The 15985-nt window shown below is 46.1% G+C and overlaps 6 protein-coding genes across 6 annotated transcripts; 5 read left to right on the top strand and 1 right to left on the bottom strand.

Moving 5' to 3' along the window:
- Window positions 1-598: 598 nt before the first annotated feature.
- PEX2_020390 (NUDIX hydrolase) lies at window positions 599-2357 on the top strand (the record flags this gene model as incomplete). Its single annotated transcript, XM_016739314.1, has 5 exons — window positions 599-625; window positions 1100-1256; window positions 1356-1382; window positions 1545-1910; window positions 2143-2357. The coding sequence occupies 5 exons, from the start codon at window positions 599-601 to the stop codon at window positions 2355-2357; spliced, it is 792 nt and encodes a 263-aa protein (XP_016599253.1).
- Window positions 2358-2835: 478 nt separating this feature from the next.
- Window positions 2836-4164, top strand: PEX2_020380 (uncharacterized protein; the record flags this gene model as incomplete). Its single annotated transcript, XM_016739313.1, has 1 exon — window positions 2836-4164. The coding sequence occupies one exon, from the start codon at window positions 2836-2838 to the stop codon at window positions 4162-4164; it is 1329 nt and encodes a 442-aa protein (XP_016599252.1).
- Window positions 4165-7334: 3170 nt separating this feature from the next.
- PEX2_020370 (FAD-dependent oxidoreductase) lies at window positions 7335-9069 on the top strand (the record flags this gene model as incomplete). Its single annotated transcript, XM_016739312.1, has 5 exons — window positions 7335-7442; window positions 7496-7963; window positions 8040-8473; window positions 8531-8739; window positions 8795-9069. The coding sequence occupies 5 exons, from the start codon at window positions 7335-7337 to the stop codon at window positions 9067-9069; spliced, it is 1494 nt and encodes a 497-aa protein (XP_016599251.1).
- A 482-nt stretch (window positions 9070-9551) lies between these two features.
- On the bottom strand, window positions 9552-9878 carry PEX2_020360 (Dimeric alpha-beta barrel; the record flags this gene model as incomplete). Its single annotated transcript, XM_016739311.1, has 1 exon — window positions 9552-9878. One exon carries the CDS (start codon window positions 9876-9878, stop codon window positions 9552-9554), a length of 327 nt encoding a protein of 108 aa, XP_016599250.1.
- A 583-nt stretch (window positions 9879-10461) lies between these two features.
- On the top strand, window positions 10462-11230 carry PEX2_020350 (type 1 glutamine amidotransferase domain-containing protein; the record flags this gene model as incomplete). The annotated part of the gene is made up of 2 exons (XM_016739310.1): window positions 10462-10783; window positions 10854-11230. 2 exons carry the CDS (start codon window positions 10462-10464, stop codon window positions 11228-11230), a joined length of 699 nt encoding a protein of 232 aa, XP_016599249.1.
- Window positions 11231-14290: 3060 nt separating this feature from the next.
- Window positions 14291-15280, top strand: PEX2_020340 (uncharacterized protein; the record flags this gene model as incomplete). Its single annotated transcript, XM_016739309.1, has 3 exons — window positions 14291-14420; window positions 14498-14738; window positions 15214-15280. The coding sequence occupies 3 exons, from the start codon at window positions 14291-14293 to the stop codon at window positions 15278-15280; spliced, it is 438 nt and encodes a 145-aa protein (XP_016599248.1).
- Between the last annotated feature and the right edge of the window lie 705 nt (window positions 15281-15985).

Below are 15985 nucleotides of genomic sequence, written 5' to 3'. Positions count from 1 at the left end.
TTCTCATATAGATGGTTGCCTTGTTTTGTTGGCTTTCACTTAGTTTTCTCCCCCTTCAGTTCTCATCCTGTCTTATTTATTCTCGCTATGTTGATAGACCATTTGATCCCCGCCTCTCTACCTTATTTTATTACTCCCTTCTCAATGTGATCTAGCTGTCTGGCTGTGTACTCTATTGATTTCTTTCTGCTATTTTCTATCTCGAGTATTGGGAAACTGCATCAAGTGGATAACTTTAAAAGGGATAAACCCAATTAACTCATGCATTCCTCTCATTCATCAAGAACCTGTAGCACTTTGACCGATGGATTTATATCTTAGTCACCGACACCGACATCCATTCTCAAGTTACCTCGGCTACTACACGGGCCAAACCCCATCTTTCCCCAAGTTATACCTCGTAGCCAACTGCCCTACGGAGGACTAAGTACATAAGTTGTCATTTATAACGAACTTGTTTGAAATGCGGAGACCACAGCTCAACCTCCTCCGGACACTTCGTTTCAGTACAACCTGCCCCCAGACCCAATATCCACTCAAATTATCCCTCAACTCCAACCCCAGCACTTCCAAGCCAGAACCCCCAACTTCCAAAATAATGGCGCCCCTAAATCCGACTTCTCAGGTATGTGTAACTTGTTCTCTGCAACTACCCGAAATGACCGCGTGTCCTCCTGTGTAATAAGAATCTGCTGTGTCCAATTTGCCATGCGTACTATCCCTGCTATTTTTACCCCCTGTTTCCCACTCCCTTAGTCACGGGTTGTCTTGAAATTGCCATGTTTCTTTTCTTTTTTTTTTTTTTTTTCCAGACGATCATACCTGGATGTGTATCCAAGGAGGTCTGGAAGATAGGGTCATTTGAGTTTCGGCTTCAAGTCTTACAACGTGCGTGGGACTTGGAACCTGTTGATTTGGGGAGTGGGAGATGGAACATTCTTTTCTTACCGGATATCTAAGACAAGTTCTTCACACTCAGGAAGGTTTTGCTTAAACCGAGACCTCACCGTTCTGTTCCATTTCCCCGTGGATGTCCATCCCGATGTTGAAACCCAACCCCAGGGGATAGAATACCCTGACACTTATGATGTATCCATAGGAAGCAATCAGCAGACTCCGAAACTACATCCCCCCGCCAACAGAGTACAACTCAGTCCCGCTAAGCAGACGGGCGGCTGTGCTGATACTGCTCTTTGCCGATGCCAAGGGCGACCTTAAGGTCGTTGTTACGATTCGGGCTAAGACACTAAGTTCGTGTAAGTCTTAGGGGAAGATACGTGGATCAGCCCTGTATTCAGGTGGATGCATGGCATGGGTTGGTTGTTCGGGACTAGGCTAATCTTGTTTGGGTGTAGATGCAGGAGATGCTGCTTTGCCTGGTGGTAAGTTGACGGTTTTCCCCCAAGGCAAGAAAACAAGGGGGAAAAGAAGAAAAAGCCGAAAGCTGAGTCAAGCTGGTCGCCTTAAGCTGAATTGGAACAAAACACAAGAAAAAAAAGAAAAAAAAAAAAAAGAAATACATGGACATAACTAATGCCTTCTAGGCCGAGCAGATAACACCGAAACAGCCTTCCAAACGGCGCGCCGCGAGGCATGTGAGGAGATCGGCCTCCCCGACATGAACCAAAAGCTTCCACCCCCATTTAGCGTGGAGCATCTCTGCGAGTTCCCGGCAAATCTTGCCCGAACGGAGGTGGTTGTACGTCCCTGCGTCGCTCTCCTCCACAGCTATGATCCTGGCTTGGGGCTGAATGCCGATCCTGAGGTGTCACTTATTCCTATTTTGGATGCGAGTGAGGTTGAGGCTGTTTTTACTGCGCCATTCAAGGACTTTTTGAGCGACAGTGCACAGAATGCACATGAATGGTATCGTGGATCTTGGGGGATGTGGCATAATTCACAATGGAGGAGTAAGTCTATTTTTATTTTCTTTCTTTCCTTTCTGTTCTTTTTTTTCTACGGAGTACTCCGTAGACGTTGGCCATATGGGATTATACCATGTTGAGGGTGGATACATGGAATGTTTAATTTAGTTTTTTTTTCTTTTGTTTTTGCTTTCATTTCTTATTTCTTATTTATCTCTTTATGCCTAAATAGGTAATAGGGGGCCAGCAAAGATGTGGATACTAACTACGCCACTAGTGCACCAGTTCTTTGTTCACCAAATTAGTGAACATGGGGAAGATCAAGTCTATCGTATTTTTGGTATGACAGCACGAATTATTGTCGATGCAGCGCGTGTCGCATATGCACAGGAACCGGAATTCGAGCATAACAGTCATTTTGGAGATGAGGAGATGATCGCTAGACTTCGTCAGTTAGGCCGATTGAGTGAAAAGGCAGCCAAACTTAGTTAGAGGGACTGTGCACAGATAAAAGGGAACATGTCAGGCCTAAATCAGCCCAAGGTATCTACAGTCCTGTCTGTCCAATCATATTGTCTGTTAAGCGGAGCAAGGGCGATCCGAACATGTCCTTGCGTCGATGGTTCGTTTGACGATGTTAGAAATGATACCTATATATTACTTTACTACTTATATTACTATATTACTATATTACTATATTACTATGCATATTCCTATATTACCTGGAGTATATCATCTTATAAATCTTATAAACCCTGGAACTACTCCGTACATCGGTGTATTCTCTCCTTACATCTGATATTAATATATTCTCTCTCTCCTCTCTTTCTCTCTCTCTCTCTTTCTTTGTTATTCATACTATCTTCGTGTGGCGGTTACCATTCTTTGATGTATTTTTACACTTCCAATTGATTGTTCGACATTCTCGAATCCAAAGATGCCTTCCCCAACCTTGTCGTATCACAGTCGAATGGCACCCCCCGTCCGACCATCTCGTTCACTTGAAGGACTCGAACGAGTAATTCCACCACTCTCGCCCCAAAATCCCTTCTCTACACGCTCCGATCTCTTTCTCAACAAACCCCTCCCCGCCAAACCCTTTGACGAGGAACCAGAATGTTCGGCGATGTGGAGTGACTCCAGCGACAGCGACACTGAAAGTACACTCGATAGCATCGCCGGAAGTGAACCCCGCCATTCAGCAGATAGTTATCCCATCTTCGTCAGTTCTGGCTCCGACTTCGACGACTTGGTTGATCACCCGGTTCCATCGCCCGATCCGCTTCTGAGACTATCCCCGCAACTGCCTCCACACAAACGCACGGACTCGATCGATATCAATATCCCGCCATCAATTGTTGAGCCCTCAGTATCGGTTTCGTCTTCATTCGATACACAGTACGGCCGTCCATCGCATTGGACCCAAAATCGTACAGGCACGAACCACTACTTCCGCGAGAAGAAGTGGGATTATTTCCCCGAATTGGCACCTTCCGCTCTACAGGCTAGTGGCCGCATCAGCCCAAATATGGTTGCACCGAACAATAAATCCCGCAAAATGGGCAACCCACTGGATTTCGCCAAGGGCAAGTACCGCTGGCATTCGCTCGACCGCGGTGGTCTCGGCGGAGTTCGTGATTCAATCAAGACATATGTCCACCGCACTCTTTCGCGCGACTCGACAGCAGATAATAAGAAGGAAATTCCCCGTCCAGCGACAGCACCAATGGACCACCACCTCAATGATGTAGGAGGTAAACTCAGCAGCACAGCCCCGATGCCACAGCTCTCCTCCTTGGCCTTGGACACGAATGTCGCTGCGCGAACTACATCCGTGGCTACATCCTCAAGCAGCGAGTATGACTATAACAACCACAAGTTCCATCTTCAAACACCAATCTCACCAACCTCGCCTACTTCGCTCTCAACTCCCACAACGCCCCGACCGAAACAATTAGCAGTTCCGCTATCCGCATACCAGAAACACGGCCCCGTGATCTGGGAACCGCCCAAATCCAAGAAGCGGAACGTTCAGTTCCCGAGATATAAGTCTTCGCCTGGTTCGGCTGCAGAGCCGTCTTCATCTTCGGCTCCCAACTTATCTTATGCAAATGCTACCCCTTCTTTGTCTCCGCCGCGGAAGCAGTCCTCAAACAACCCCCGAGGGGTGTTCCTGGGTGCGAAGAAAAAGATGGCGGAGTCGAAGGATGATCGTAGAAGAGAGCAGTTGAAGGCTCAGATAAAGCTGGTTGGCCCTGTCAACCCACATACCTATGTGCAGGGTGATCCCTGGATTTGAGGTTTGGCCTTTTGCTCTGCTGAAACTACGTTGGGATTTCTTGTTTTATTTTTCATTGTTTTTCAGCACTCACTACTCATCTCATGACATCTCACGACAACATACCATATCTATACCTATACCCTCTTCGCTTTACAACTTGGTTCTTGTTTTGGTTTCAACTGTATCATTCTCTTCACTTGCCTCTCGGTCTTATATGTTACTCCACTCTCCCTAACCAATTTCCCAACCTACCCGGGCATTCATGTCCTCAGACTCTCCTTACACATCATTTTGTTCTATTTCTTTATATTCTATTATTGGCCTATTGATTTGGATATTTGTCGATATCATAGATTTTTGCAGGCGTTTCCTAAGCGAAGATTTCTGGCTTAATATGGTTTGAGCCGCTGACTCTTGACTGAACATCAGAGTCAGCTCTTTAATCTGAATTATCACCCAATTGAACTCATTGGGCATCAATACCAGCTTTCTGAATTTCCACTTGAATTTCCGATACTGAATCTGCATCGTTAAACTCAAATAACCGCAAATAAACTTATCTGCACAACACCTATACTAGACCACTTATACAGATGCATTTAGTACACTTGGTTTCTTACATGTATGCATGTACATACCGCACAGACACAGCTGCAATTCAAAATGACCAACGTGGATCGCCACTGTCAGGCAATCATTCCAGTCATATTTGATACACACCCGCCTTCACAGTCAAATGTTAAGTCCACTCCGGTCTCGTCTAGTCGTGGTCCACATCTCGGCACTAGACTTGTATGTTCCCATTGGTAGATGGTGTAAGGGTAAGGGTCTTTATATTGCAGACCTGTCTGCCAAAAGATTTCTGTGGACAGGACTAGACCGAATTCTAAATGAGGGGTAAACAGGGACATGAACTGTCTCAATTCTAGTGTAACAGCAAATCGAGAACACATTTTCCGAGTGAGTGCGTGTAACAACAACCTCGTGTCGACAAGCAGTTATCCCAAGAACTAGCGGTGTCCATCTAGATGAGCTGTTCATTGATGATGGTCTGTGGTTGTGCAGGACGGGAATCAGGTTTTGGGAGTCTTGCTTGGCTTTAGAATAACCCCTCATTTTGATGATAGTTGTCACCGACTTTTCGGAATTGATGTACTTCGCTCCATGTGGAAGATGGATATGTGAGTATGTTGGTGCGCTAATGCGCTAATGCGGTGTGTTCTGCGTCATTAGTGAGGTGTCATCGCCGCGGTGATGGGTCATAATTCTACGAAGATCTAGATTTGCCTCGGGTATGTTTGCTTCATGTTTGCTTGGCTTAGATTGAGTATTGAACCTTATATTTATGTCGTGTCATACATATGTGGCTATATGCTTTGGGCTGAACTTTGTTGTGAATGGTTCTGCGCTAATCCAGTTGCGTTTCGCTATGCCTATATGTATGTATATGGGTACTTGCATGTGCGGAACTAGTCGTTATCATGGGCTGGATATGCAAAAGATGTCTTGTACAAATTGTACTTTTCACGGTATTTTTTGGTTTGGAGTTAATTGTTTTTACTCTTCTTGCATCATACTATATGCAATGCCAGCAGGGAATGAAAATGTCTAGGAAGACAGCGAAAATGACATTTTAGCATGACCTCATGTGTATCGTGTTCTGATATCAAATTTAGACTGAACTTCGAGATGTTTGCATACTACTATACCTTTGGAAGAGTTGATCATAACAGATTTATTCTTACCCCAACGAACCCGGTGGACTTGGGCTAGGTTTGCTGGTTAGCAAGTAGATGTAGACCGAATATGACGCCTAGGGAATAATACTTGTGTACCAACGCTGTGCGGAGAATAATCAAGTGACTGCCTCCTCCCATAATCTTCCTGTCAATATCTTGAGGGTCTTCTTTGCGGTCATATTATCGAAATCTATAAACGACAAATCATCAGATTTATGCGCTACAACAAGGATCTGTATTTGACATGTAAAAGCCTCGGGCGGTACTTAGGAGGCATCACAGAGACCTCTTGCCATTCATTGTTACCCATTGGTCACTAAGCATCTGAATTTCAATACTTCCGAGGTGAAGAGTTCAGTGGGTCGACCCCCGGATTCTTCTCAATTGGGGACTAGCTAAAGTCAAATATTTGGGGTTGGTATGCGCCAATCCTGATCCAGGTTGCTCCTTCCAAAATTTATGCCTCAGAGCCATGTGTTACAAACAGCACTTCTTGGCATATGTATTTCTCCCTCGGTTTTAAAGGGCCGTAATTCCATATAGAACCTACGCACCCTATGTAAACGGTCATCATCAGTATCCAATGTTTCAATAGCAAGCTGACGTAGTGGAGGCTAGGAAGTAGGGGGTGGAGTATAGAGTACATCGAAGTACACACACCCTGAAAACCCAGAGACTTCAAGTTTCTCAGGGACGGGATATCGGGACAACAGCATCACAGATTGATACCCATGTATGTACCTATCTAGGTACATGCATATGTAATCCCAGGTCAGATATTCTGATGGAGATAAGGACATCTCCGTGATGATCCCGGGACATGTGGGTCTCCCGACGTCGATCCGCAACCTTGGAAACTAAGAACTACCTAAATCCGCCAATCAAGGATCGTACACCAAAATCTATAAGAATGCATTTTGTTTCACTCGGAGACAGGTCTCCGAGCATCTCAAATGAGCGATCATCCGCTGAGCGATATGGTATCGAGGGGAGGAAAGGTCATGGCGCCTAGCTAAAATCTTGATATCCCAAGTATTTCGAGTACACAATTAATTGACATTTGGTTCTATATGCGCCATACAATTAGCAATTAGGCATATATTGAACTTGGTGAAATCAACCAATATCGTCTTGAGCTGTATACCCTCAGGATGTAAATGTTGACCAAAAGGACCCTTGCATTGACCAGTGCCAAGGCCTGAGTGTGGTTAGATCGATGCGAGTTGATTACAGTGGGGAGCCCATGTCGCGTTGGTGTCGGTGGATTGCTTTGCTTACTCTACAGGAAGCCAAAGTAGATCAATTGGCATGCGAAAATCGAGGTACTGGGCCTCAGAAGGGCAAATCGCAGACCCCTGGACGATAGAAAAAGAATAAATACTAGGCATGGGCGCAATCAGTCCCTGGCAAACCAGAGTCAAAAAGAGAGAGCTAGCCAAAATCGTAAAGATGAAGCTCAATCTTGTCACTTTATTTGCCTGCGTTCCCGCTCTCTTCGTCGAAGCAAGCAAAGTTAGGAGTGAGGACATCTCTGTAACGTCGGCATGTCGACGTGCCGTATGTCTTCGATGCACCATATTCCGATTCGAATCCTCTAATACCCTTTCCAGTGCTCTCGTATTGCCAATGACTTCAACTCTGCAACAACCAACCCGGGAAATGGGAACCTCACGGTCTGGGATGCCAAGCAGCAGGCTGTCCAGTCAGCCTGTCGTGTTGTTCCTGTATCTACCGACGAGGTGTCCCGAGTGATGGGAATCGTGATCGAGGAATCGTGCCACTTTGCCGTCAAAGGGGGAGGTCATGCACGTTATCCGGACGACTCGGTGTCCGTTGGAGGAGTGACTATCGATATGCAGAGAATGAGATCCATCCGCGTTTCACCAGATCGGAAAACCGTGAAAGTGGGCAGCGGGCATATACTACACAGCGTTTACGAAGCCCTTGACCCGTATAACATGACGATAGTCGGAGGTAGAGCCGCCACAGTCGGTCTTGGTGGATATACCCTCGGCGGGGGTTTATCCCATCTCTCCCCGAGATATGGACTAGCTATGGATAACGTGTTTGAGTACGAGGTAGAGAGAGCACCCTTCCCCCCTTTACACTCTGACCCATGGTATGCATCGTGTTACTGACTATAATATGGCGAAGCTTGTCCTGCCTAACGCTACGGTAGTGGCAGTGAACGAGGACGCTCATCCCGATCTCTATTTTGCCCTCCGCGGGGGTATGAATAACTTCGGCATTGTGACTCATTTTACCGTCAGAGCTGTGTCCCAAGGTCAAATCCACGCCGGAGACAGGACCTACACAATAGATAAAAGAGATGTCATTCTAGACCAGGCATACAGGCTTACGACACAATGGAAAAACGACACAGCCATGTCCTTCTACCATGGCTTCGGTTATAATCAAAGTACTGACCATTACACTTTGTCCTTTACCCCGGAGTATTCCCATCCCATTCTGAACCCTCCTCCGTTTGCAGAGCTAAAACGTATCGCATTCGAGACTGATACGGTTCGGCTCGATCGGGCAAGTGAATTCTCAAAGGAGGTCGCGTCGGCAACTCCTCCGGGAGGTCGGTAAGATCATCAACGAACTCCCCCAATTGATAATTTGACGAACGCTAAGTGATACAGCAACCTGTTTGCCACTATGACGTACTACTCATCATTGGAGCTTGATAAACAGATGCAAGAAATCATGATGGAAGAGATCGAGTCGTTCAAAAGGACTGCAGGATTCTTTCCCAACTTGATCCTGCAGCCACTCTATGAAGCTGCCATCCATGCTGGGAGACAACGCAGCGGGAATGCTGCAGGGATCAATGCTGATGGCCCTCTCACCGGTACGTGTACAAGATTCTAATAAATATGCTGTATATTGGTTTTTGACCGCCTTAGTTGCCCTACTAACTGTTCTCTGGGAGAACTCTGCCGATGACAATGCAATGAACACATTCGTCAGCCGATGGGTAGAAAGGGCCACTACCTTCATCCACAAGTCGGGGAAAGACCACCCTTGGCTTTATATCAACTACGCTAGTAAAGATCAAGATCCATTTTCCGGATATGGAGAGAAGAACCTCCAGCGACTGCGGGATATCCAGAAAATGGTTGATCCTACAGGTGTGTTTACATCAACAGGATTGTGCAGAGGGTATTTCAAATTGTTGTAATTACCAAGAGGAAATAACATGGGATGTGGGGTCTACTATCTCTCCTGCTACCTTGCCTTTTTGGAATACAACTTTACTATAGGCTTAGGTGAAGGTAGTAACGAATTTCATCTTTCTGTGCCAGTTGAGTTATCTACCCGCGGATTTTTTTTGGTTTGTATAAATTTGTATAACCAGACAAGAGTTAAAACCACGTACGAATTGCTTGCAGGTGGACTGTAGAATATATCGATTTCATAGTTAGAAAGAAAGATACATGTAGATCTGTACTTCAGTCTGGTAAAGGTCAAGAATACCAAAAAATTCACGTTTCCCTCGCTTTTCCTCCGGATAGACGACACGAGACCCCCAATGTATCCCTATACCTCACATTAGAGACATTCGCATTGGCCGGTGGCAAGTTAAATACACAATGACCGAAAAGCAAGATGACCATGCACATACCTGATTTGAAGCACTAGGCATATACTATCCCAAGGCATCTATTTCGGTGCCTCGATTTGCGAACCAAACAAGAACACCGGCTCCTTGTTGCTGAAATTCGGAACATCGCCCATGACCTCAGCCACTTCGGGGCTTGCGAATGCCTTGTCAACACCTTCCTTGTTTTCCCAAACAACAACACTTCCAAATGTGTAAGGAGGTTGTGCCCCATCGGGACCGGGGGCAAAAGTGGTTACGGACCAATCTTGCACCCCGTACTTCGTCCAGTGTTGTTTGATTAGAGGCATATGATGCGCCGTGTAGTAGTCTATGTCGTACTTGGCATCAGGGACGTTGGGGAAGAGGACAGTAATAGTGAAAGCCATGGTGCCGGGTCGTTATCGAGAGAGGAGTATGGAAGATCAACTTAAGGTGAGGTGTGTGTTGACAAGGAAGGAAGACCGGACTCCAGTACTTATATCCTACAATTCTCAAAAGGCTGCTGGTTGTGCTAGAAACTTCCTTCAAGGTTTGGTTACCTCAATGCTTACAAACGATCTGATGATCTAGGGTTCAATGGGCATATAGGACTTAAGGATGTAGGTCCGCTGGATGGGGCTCCACTCAGTGGGGGCGAGAATGTAAGCAAGATGATCTAGGAAGTGTACTCGAGTATATTGGTTTTTCGTTCCGCTTGAATGGATTGGGTATTTGCAACGGACTTATCACAACTCCGTCAAAACTCTAGTTTCCAGAGATTTGTAAGATCAAGTTCTTTTTGTAAAATCGCGCAAGTCTTGCCTCTTCGGGGATTTCCGACACGACAGTCGTCTGGTCTTCAAACTATTAAAGGGCCAGTGCTAGTAGGCGACTACGAAACCTGTGAGTACAATAAATTATTTTGCTATCGCACTACTCCGGTGCATTCTCAATCACATCTTCTTCCCATCATTCAAAGTTCTTGTCAATATGTCCGAAAAGCCCAACTTCCTATTCGTTCTCACGTCTCAGGCGATTTTGCCTAGTCGGGGGACCCCTACTGGCTGGTATCTACCGGAGCTTGTCCATCCTTACAACAAGCTAGCACCGCGTTTCAACATCGTCGTTGCCTCTCCAGCTGGCGGGGAGGCCCCGTTGGATCCTTACTCCATTGAATCCACCAAAGACGACGCAGAGTGCCAGGCATTCTTGAAGGAACATAAGAATGTCTGGGTGGAAACTGTGAAATTGTCTTCGTTGCTCGGAAGATCGGCTGAGTTTGCCGGAATCTTTTACGTTGGTGGACATGGCCGTGAGTTGGCACCCTTACCTGAAATCTGAAATACATTGCACCAAATTAGGCTCTAACATACGATTCATAGCAATGTTCGACCTTGCAAACGACCCGGTCTCCCAGTCTTTGATTCGTGAATTCTACGAGTCTGGCAAGGTTGTTTCAGCCCTATGCCATGGACCAGCTGCTCTTGTGAATGTCAAGCTGTCCGATGGGACATATCTCGTTTCCGACCAGACGGTTACTGGACTCTCCAATGCAGAGGAAGAGGCTATGCAGTTCACCAACGATATGCCATTCCTTTTGGAATCCGAGCTGCGAAACCGAGGAGCAAAGTATGAGAGCGCCGATGGTTTATTCGGTGTGAAGGTGGTCGTTAGCGGCAAAGACGGAAAGTTGATAACGGGCCAAAACCCACCGAGCGGGTCTGTAATTGGCGAGACCTTGCTCAAGGCTCTTTCGTAAATAAGTGGCAGGTGATAGTGTTTCTTAGTTCTAGCCAACTCGAAATATAATCAAGTCATGCGAAATATCAGGAATTGTAATACGTCCAGAATAAAACCCCACAACTGCATGTATTCAAACGGCCCCAGAGATTTCCACGGTTAGTCGCAGGTTCTGTCTCGAATCGGATATACATCAATTCGGATACTGTGTGTTGTACGGAGTGTGTTGTATAGCAATGTGGACCAAGTGTGGAGCATCCAACAAAGCATGTGGCCAATGAGAGCCTATATGTAAGCAGACTAATCTTCGGACGGTCCACAGGTATATTTGACCAATGAACGTCAAGACATAAGCAGACTCCATTTCAAGGTTACCAAAGAAAGGGTAATATATGGGGATCTGAGCCTACGGGGATGTTCATTGGACGATGGTAGTTATCCGTGGGATACTATTGGACACTAAAAATCGAGAACCAGACAATTGATACTCGTGGACCCTTCCTAGGTCACCGTCTTCTTTACTAATCGCGTTGCACTCGACTTTTCGGTCCCAACGGTGCTAATCTCCTTGCATCCCCGTCATTTAGAAATCCCAATGTCATCAAACACCCCAGTCCCAAACGCCCCAACGAGCTCTTATTCTCCCGATGACGATTTGACGGGGGTTACTAGCGCGGCTTTACGGCGGAGAATACAGAACCGTTTAAATCAAAGAGCCTACCGTAAGATCTTCGCCCATCTATGACATGATCGATATCGATCGTACCTAGCTAACACGGTCCTTTCTTTTGAATCCAGGAGCACGTCTCGAGGCGCGTGCTCAAAGAGAAAAGCAAACAAATGAAGCACCACAAGTCCCTCAAACTGGAGATGCTTCTACCCTCGCACTAGTGAAGAGCGGGGCCAAATCACGACTAAATCCAATTATATGCACATTATGTGAGGCACAACACTCGCAGTGTACATTTGCCCCTCCGAACATACACAGTCTCATGGATGAGTTCGAAAAAAGAGCCCTGGATAGTTATTGGGAAGGCTCGCCAAAGACGGATCTTTTGATCAGCCTAAGCAGACTAAATGTCCTTCGGGCAGCCTACGATAATGTCATGGCTGTGGGGATGACAGCGGAGTGGCTTTGTCAAGATGAACCCATTTCAATATTCAGTATACAAGGTCCTCGGCTTTCTGAGGTCAATATCCCATCAACTCTACGCCCCACATACCTACAACGATCAACGCCACATCATCCATGGCTTGATATTTTTCCATTTCCTCAGTTTCGTGACAACCTCATTCGAGCCGGAGATAATCTTGATGATGATGAATTATGTCATGACCTTACGGCGTTTTGGGACACCCGCACTAGTAATGCTAGGTTACTCGTTTGGGGAGTACCGTCTTGTCCGGAGAATTGGGAGGTCACAGAGGAATTTGCTATGAAGTGGGGCTTCTTTTTGCGAGGTTCTCCTGAGATTCTCATTTCAACAAATAAATGGAGGGTGCAAAGAGGTGAGAAGCCACTGGTTTGGAAGAGAATCTTTGGTATATACTGAAGGTGTACTCCCATGCACTCCATGTGGGAAGCACTTAAGTTGTACCCAAGTGACACAGAGGGCAAGGAATATAAAGTAGAGCTGTACATATGGCTACCAATCAATTTTGATCATCGCGAGCTTCAAGGAAATTAAAAGAAAAAAAGAAACAAACAAACATACAGCAACAGAGATACGCCTGCTCGCTAGCTTATGGGGGACTTTGGCTTTCACCTAGAGTTCAATAAATAGCCGAAGCTTAGTAACTTATCATCCTTGTACTTATTCCCGGGCTGCTATGCCGATTTATTATTTGCTCGGCTCGGCCTTGTCTTCGGACTGTTAATTGCAGGGGCACTAACGGACTTTGCATCATCTGGGGCAATGGTTCCGTGTAATTTTGATTTGCCTCCTTCCCGATCCCCCTTTATTCTCAAGTTGATTTTATAACGTATTATTCTATATCAATCTTCCAATTGGTGGCGTTATCACCACCCAGGACGGGATATTGTCAGTGACGGTCTCTTAGCCCTCTAAATTATCCGACATGAATGATACCTGATTGGGCTCTTTCTCTTTGCACTGGCAATGATTCACCTATTCCTGGCACTCTATTGCTGTGGAAATCGATATGCTTGGAATAAATGCCATGTTTCCTTCCGTGTGGTTTGTTAAAGAATGGTCTCTTCGCCTTGTCTCTTTCTAATTTTCTTGAGAGAGGAATGGCTGTTTGCTCATCATATTACGTGCTTTAACCTTGGAAGGTGTCCCCCAAGATTCCAGCACGATTGGATTTTTCTTTTTGTCTTTTTGACATCCCTTGAGATGATATTTCAGATGTCTTTTTAAGTGTCTTTTTACGCGTCAACTTGGATGCGTATCGAAGTCTGTCTAAAATAATGAGCCGCAAACTAGGGCAAAATTCCTACCAAATAACTGTTCCCATATACAATATAATATCTATCCATGAATGTAACTGCCAGTAGGATCAAATTGGCCAGTGATCGCTATGTACCGCAATACTCCTGGAGCCGTACTTTCTTACATAACATCCTTTATGCCAGCATTGGGCCGCTTTCAGCAGGAAGTTGAAGTTCGAAGAGGATGAGGAAGGAACGGCAGCCTCAAAAGCCAACGCCTTCCAACGCAAAATGAAAACAGTCCCATCTTCTGTCGCCATTCATCTTTTATGCATATTCTAGATCGACGTCTCACAGACCATATAATGTGAATGTGAGACTGAAACAAGGCCCGCTATCAAACAACGACCCGTCTGTCATTGCTAAACGGCAGAGACTAACACTGGAGATAAAATATTTTGCACTAAAATGGCTTCGGATACATCTTTCCAAACTATCCTACCACCACCACCACCACCACCACCAAATGCCCGGAGCTTCCCAAATCCTCCAATGCCTGGATATCCCCCCTCGTTGGCAACCTTTGTGACCTAGGTGGGCTTGTGACTCTTTTGTTGGGATTTGCGTTGTCCGGTATGCAAAGTCTGCTTTGTTCTCTCTTTCTGGGTCCGTCGTGCTAATAGATACATGCCTAGGTTTAATGCCCGGCAAGCCTTCCTGAATCACCCACAGAAGGTGATCTCGCAGGAATACCTCCAGCTCAAGGAAGAGAAAGAGAGCCGCCAGCGCCGTTGGTGGCAGTTTTGGGAAAATGGGAGTGAGTGACCCGAGAAGCGCTTGTGGGAAGAGGTCTTGAAAAAGATACATATGCTAACTGATATTGCCTGTCTCCAGCCCGCAATGCCAACTCCCCGCCCCAGGACCCCGCCAGCAACAACCCTGCCTCGCCCAGGCAAGAAGGCCAAGTCGTCGTACAGTCTTCCCAAGAGGGTGGAGAGTGCGGGGAGCAGCGTAAGGTGGAGGAGAATAAGCCCGCCCGTCCCCCTCTTACCATCCTGTGCGACTCATCGGCCGAGTCGACAAACGTGAACCTCCCCCTCACGAAGGCGACGGACTACAAGTCTATTTGGGTGGAGTTTGTCGCCCCATCTCGCAGCCACCACCTACTCCCCGGGGCCCCCAGCAGTCTTTATTACTATATCCAGGCAGCACATCTACATATAGTTGGGCGCTACCTAAAGTCTTTTACTCTTGAAATGCTACAGATCGTATTTGCGTGGCAAAAGGAATCCATTATATTAGCAATAATTCTCAAGCAAAGTAGAGCAGGACGTTTTCACGAGTCTTTCCTAGTGAAACCCCTAAGAATCTTTTGCCACTGGGATTCTGGGTTTGAAAGCTCCTGGCGCTCTAATGGGCAAAAAAAGCAATTTGCCAAATGTATGGCGTAGCCCGAATCCCACTGTTTAACCCTAGTTTCAAAATCTTTGCTTATCTCCTCTTTTTCTTCCTCCGGAAGCTCGAAGCCTCGAAAGCCGATACAACACCAACACTCTATAGTGCAATGACCTATGCCTTTCTTCCGTTTAGATAGATGCCTCTGTTCGCAGCATCCACAACCCCGGCTACAACATCCGCCTCGATCCGAACAATCCTGAACCATTTCTTCGCGCATAAACCATCTGGAATCACGCCTTACGCTATGATAAGCATCTTTGAGGTCCAATCTAAGCACAGATATTGCTCGGTAAAGGGCGTACTCCTTTCTTGGATATTGTGCTTGCGCCTCTTCAAGCTGTTTGTCTGCCTTTTCAAGCTGGGCCCCATTGGACTCGATGGCCATGGCCTTTTGTAGAGCTATAGCCCTATGGTGCAATGTCTCCTCACGCTGCGTTAGCTCGCGTAGAGCGTGCTCGGCAAGAAATAACTTGGTGAGTTTACATCGGACGATGAAATCTGACCCATATTGCAGAATGGTATGATCATCATTTGCGAATTGAAAGGTCGTATTTTTAGGCCTGTTAGAGAATCCCATGATCCTACTGTAGACCTTCCAAGGTTAGTATAAGAATCAGGCGAGAAACACTCAGTGGTACGTACCTCTGTGATAGGACAGACTCGTTATGAAATATGATTCTTCAACAGAATAAGTAAAGTGACTCAAATATGGAGCAGAAAGAATGTGACATGGCAGAGAAAAAGAATTTCCCCAAAGCCTGGACGTATAATGCAGCTTTGTGGCCAGGCCGCTGCCCAAAATAGATTAGTGTACGATTCATAGTATCTAATTGTGACGCAATTAGACATACGAATCGAAGGCGAAAATACACTAAATCTCAAAGAGATCCGATTGTCGGTATGGTAGATATCAATGTTAAACTC

Source organism: Penicillium expansum, assembly GCF_000769745.1.
Source record: "Penicillium expansum strain MD-8 chromosome Unknown contig52, whole genome shotgun sequence".
NCBI classification, from domain to species: domain Eukaryota; kingdom Fungi; phylum Ascomycota; class Eurotiomycetes; order Eurotiales; family Aspergillaceae; genus Penicillium; species Penicillium expansum.
Note: the sequence above shows the minus strand (reverse complement) of the source record. Positions and strands in the feature narration are given on the sequence as shown.